Consider the following 4351-nt stretch of genomic DNA (forward strand, 5'->3'; position numbering starts at 1 on the left):
CAGGAGCTGCAGCAGCAGGAGCTGCAGCAGCAGGAGCTGCAGCAGCAGGAGCTGCAGCAGCAGGCGCTGCAGCAGCAGGGGCTGCAGCAGCAGCAGGAGCTGCAGCAAGGCGCGTTGGGTTTTGAGTTGTGTTGAGAGCTGCGAGTCGTTAAAAAAATAAAAAGCGGTGGTCTCACAGAGACAGCTGAAGATATGTCTGAGGATGAAAATATAAAGAGGGAGCAGAGTCTGTCTCCTCTCTTCATCGCACCTTCTTGCTGCTGCTGCTGCTGCTACTGCTGCTGCTGCTGCTCCTGCTGTTGCTGCTGCTGCTGCTGCTGCTACTGCTGCTGCTCCTGCTGTTGCTGCTGCTGTTGCTGCTGCTACTGCTGCTGCTCCTGCTGTTGTTGCTGTTGCTGCTGTTGTTGTTGTTGCTGCTGCTGCTGCAAGGCAAGAAGCGTGCATGCAAGCACAACCAAACAGCCCCAGCTGCTACAATAAAAGTAAGTTTAGAGAGACAAATATTAAAATATTATTTAAAATATTATTTTATTTTTCTGCTGTAACAACAGCCAAAAAACATCATAGCACGGAAACAGAGATTAGAAAATAACAGAGCATAAAAAGCTATATAAATATATATATATATATACGTATATATATATTATATATATATATGTATATATATAGCTTATATATATATATATACATACATATATATACATATGTATATATATAGCTTATATATATGTATATACATATGTATATATATAGCTTATAGATATGTAGATATATATGTATATATATATATATATAGGTTATATATATATATATATATACATATATATATCTACATATATATATGCATATAATATATACATGTATATATATAATTAAGCAGGGGTTGAGGGCTTATTTGTTTTTCTGACTAAATTACTTTACATATTTAAACATTTTTAGTTTGTCAGCACCGCCTGGCTGCGACTGTTAATAAAAATACTTTATAAATATTTTTATAAGCAAAAAATTATCTTCTTAAGATATTATTGTTATTAGAAATAAACATATCTAAAAATAATTATTATTATATTATTTTATGCTGCCCTCACTAACCTATGCATGCGCAGGTAAAGATGCATGCGATAAAAACTTAAAAAAAAAATAAGAGAAAGACAGCTCCACCATCAACCCTAGCCTTCTTCGTTTCTGCATTATATATATATATATACAAATATATATATATATATATATACAAATATATATGTATATACAAATATATATATATATATATATACAAATATATACACATATACAAATCTATATATATATATACAAATATATATATATATACAAATATATATATATATATAATGCATACATAAAAAGAAAGTAAAGGAGACAAAAATAACAACTGTATGAAGAGCGCATGCATAGATTGGGGCTGTAATGTTTATGATGATATTTCCGGTGTATGTACATAGCTGAGACAGCTGAGTAATTCTTTATTAAATATTTATCTCTTTAAAGGATTTATCTTAATGCAATAGGGGGTTTTAATTGTTTTAAAGAGGCAGCAAAATAAAAACTAAAAAGCAAGAATGCTGATACTTCTCATCATACAGTTCCGCAAGCCTCTACTTTATTTGCTTAAAGAAAATATTATTATTATATTATTATTATTATTATATATTATTATTATTATTACTATTACTATAATAATAATAATAATAATAATAATAATAATAATTAAAGAAGAGGGGCCTGGAGAGTATTTCAGGTGTATGATGAGGTCTGCTCTTTCTTTTTTTTTGTAATTTGTCTAGATAATAAACTCTCTATATCTTTTAAACAAACCTACTGAAAGAGCAGGAGAAGCAAAACAATATAATTATGAAGTTAAAGCATTAGCTACTGTTATCAACATGTGCAGAAGAGTAAAGGAGACATCTCTTAAGAGCCCTATAAAACCTAAACCTTCTTAAAGACGAAAACATATATTAATATATTTGTTTCTTTAAAATACAAACTGCTTCGCTACACCTTCACAGCCGATCCTACTTGCAGAAGATGCAACTGGTGCTGTATTGTCTTATATATATATATATATATATATACATGTATATAAATATATTTGTATATTATATATATATATATATATATGTTGTCTCCAGATATCTATATTTCTTATCGATGCTACAGCAAAATGTGTCTCTCTGTCTATGCCCTAGAGTATGTATGCATGCATTTCTACATGCATGCAGCAGCAGCAAGCTAAACTAAAGGCTGTGCATGCATGCATGCAGTAGCAGAAAGCTAAACTCTAAAGGCTTTGCACGCATGCATGCATGCATGCAGGGGCAGCAAACTAAGAACTAGAAGCTGTGCATACATGCATGCGTTTACGCACTGGTAGGCCCAGCCCCAAAACGCATGCATGCACTACTGAAGGAGACACAAAGGAGACACAAAGGAGACAACCGAACAGAAGAACTGTTTGATAGCCACCCAAACCCCAGTGCATGCAAACACTCTGTTGCTCTTCTAGCTGCTGCAATCGGCAGCAAAAGAAGAGCAGAGTGCAGCGGTTTGTTCCGCGCGGGTGAGACGTAAATAGCTAGCTAGCTAGCTAGCTAGCTAGCTACGTCTTTAGCTAGCTAGCTATCTACACGAGCATGCATGCACCGCGCTGCCAGCCGGATGGTGCTTAGCGTTGAAGTAAATTACTGCTTATGTTTTTGTTTATTAGAAATACTGAGGCTACCCTCTGGAGTGTCTTTAAGTCTTGCATTATTAATCCCCAGCAAAACAAGTGCATGCATGCACAAGTAGCTGCATATACACCGGAGAAGACAAAGACGCATGCAGGGGGACCATGCATTTAATTCTTATTCATATTATCAAAGGAGACACCCTAGAAAAAACAGCAAAAAAGAAAATCAAGCAGACGATGCGCAGCACAGCATATATATATATATATATATATTTATTTATTTGTTTATATATATATGTATATAAATATAGATATATACAGCGGAGAGGAGACAGGAGACACTTCTGAGGTGTACATACACCTCAACACAAACAAAACAACGCCAGCAAAATCTGTCTCTGCTTATCTCCTGCTTAATTGTCGCTTAATAATCTCCTTTGTGTTTATATAAAGTTTTTATCTTTTTTATTTAGAGTATGCATGGTTATACATACACAAATATATATATATATATAGAGTGTGTAGATAAGAAATATATATAATATATATAATATATATAATATATATACTATATATACAATATATATAATATATATTATATATACTTTATGTATATTTGAAGTGTATATTTATTACTGCAGTGACAGCAGCACATCCATCCCCTGCGCATCTATGTTTATATTTTTTTGCTGTTTAGTACGACTGCTTCTTTTAAACAATAGCTGCATGTACACCTGAACATAATCTGCATTTGCTCACTTGCGGATATACTTTAAGAATATATAATGTATATATTATACGTATTATATACTATATATATTACTCACTAGCGAGCATATATATATATATATATATATTATATATATATATAATATGCATGCATCCTTCAAGCGCGTTCGTCTATTGATTTGTTTGTTCTTTGCATGTTTATTTATACATCTATTTGTTTATCTTTGTTTGTTTTTATGTTTTATTTCTTCTTTGTTTCTCGCTGTCTTTGTCTTCTACCTTTGTTTGTTTATCTTGTGTACACCGCATGCATATACATACGCCTATACTTATTTGCTTGTATATATATATTATATATATATATACATATATAATATAGATATTATAATATATATAATATACAATATATTATATATATTATAGATATCCTTGTATACATGCATATATATATATATAAACAACATAATATATATAAAATATATAATACGTTTAGATAATATATACATACATATGCATATTATAATTGCATAGATACATGATATGTATAAACAAGATTAATAAAACATTATATAATATAGATACAAATATATATAAATATAAATATATATATATATATATATGATATTATATTATATAATGCATTATATAATATACAATACGCATAATAATAAGTTTTATTATGCATGTCGTATACTATATAATATATTTATTATACATATTATATACATCATACACAGACATCTTAAATTATATGCAGTATATAATATTTTATAGACACAAAAATAAAATAAATAGTACGTAGATAATATTTATATGTAAATATATTAAATATATATATATTTAATATACATATATATAGATGTATATATATTTATATATACATACACTCTGCCTCCTTAACTCTATGAGTTAAGAAGTACAACAACTTCTTAT

At 30.3% G+C, this 4351-nt stretch overlaps 1 protein-coding gene across 1 annotated transcript; it reads left to right on the forward strand.

The window, feature by feature from the left end:
* Positions 1 to 135, forward strand: EAH_00063650 (hypothetical protein; the record flags this gene model as incomplete). The annotated part of the gene is made up of 1 exon (XM_013393101.1): positions 1 to 135. A coding segment is annotated over one exon (135 nt), but the record flags the coding sequence as incomplete, so codon positions are not given.
* Positions 136 to 4351: the final 4216 nt, after the last annotated feature.

Source organism: Eimeria acervulina, genomic scaffold, assembly GCF_000499425.1.
Source record: "Eimeria acervulina Houghton genomic scaffold, Eah_scaff1861, whole genome shotgun sequence".
Lineage (NCBI taxonomy): Eukaryota > Apicomplexa > Conoidasida > Eucoccidiorida > Eimeriidae > Eimeria > Eimeria acervulina.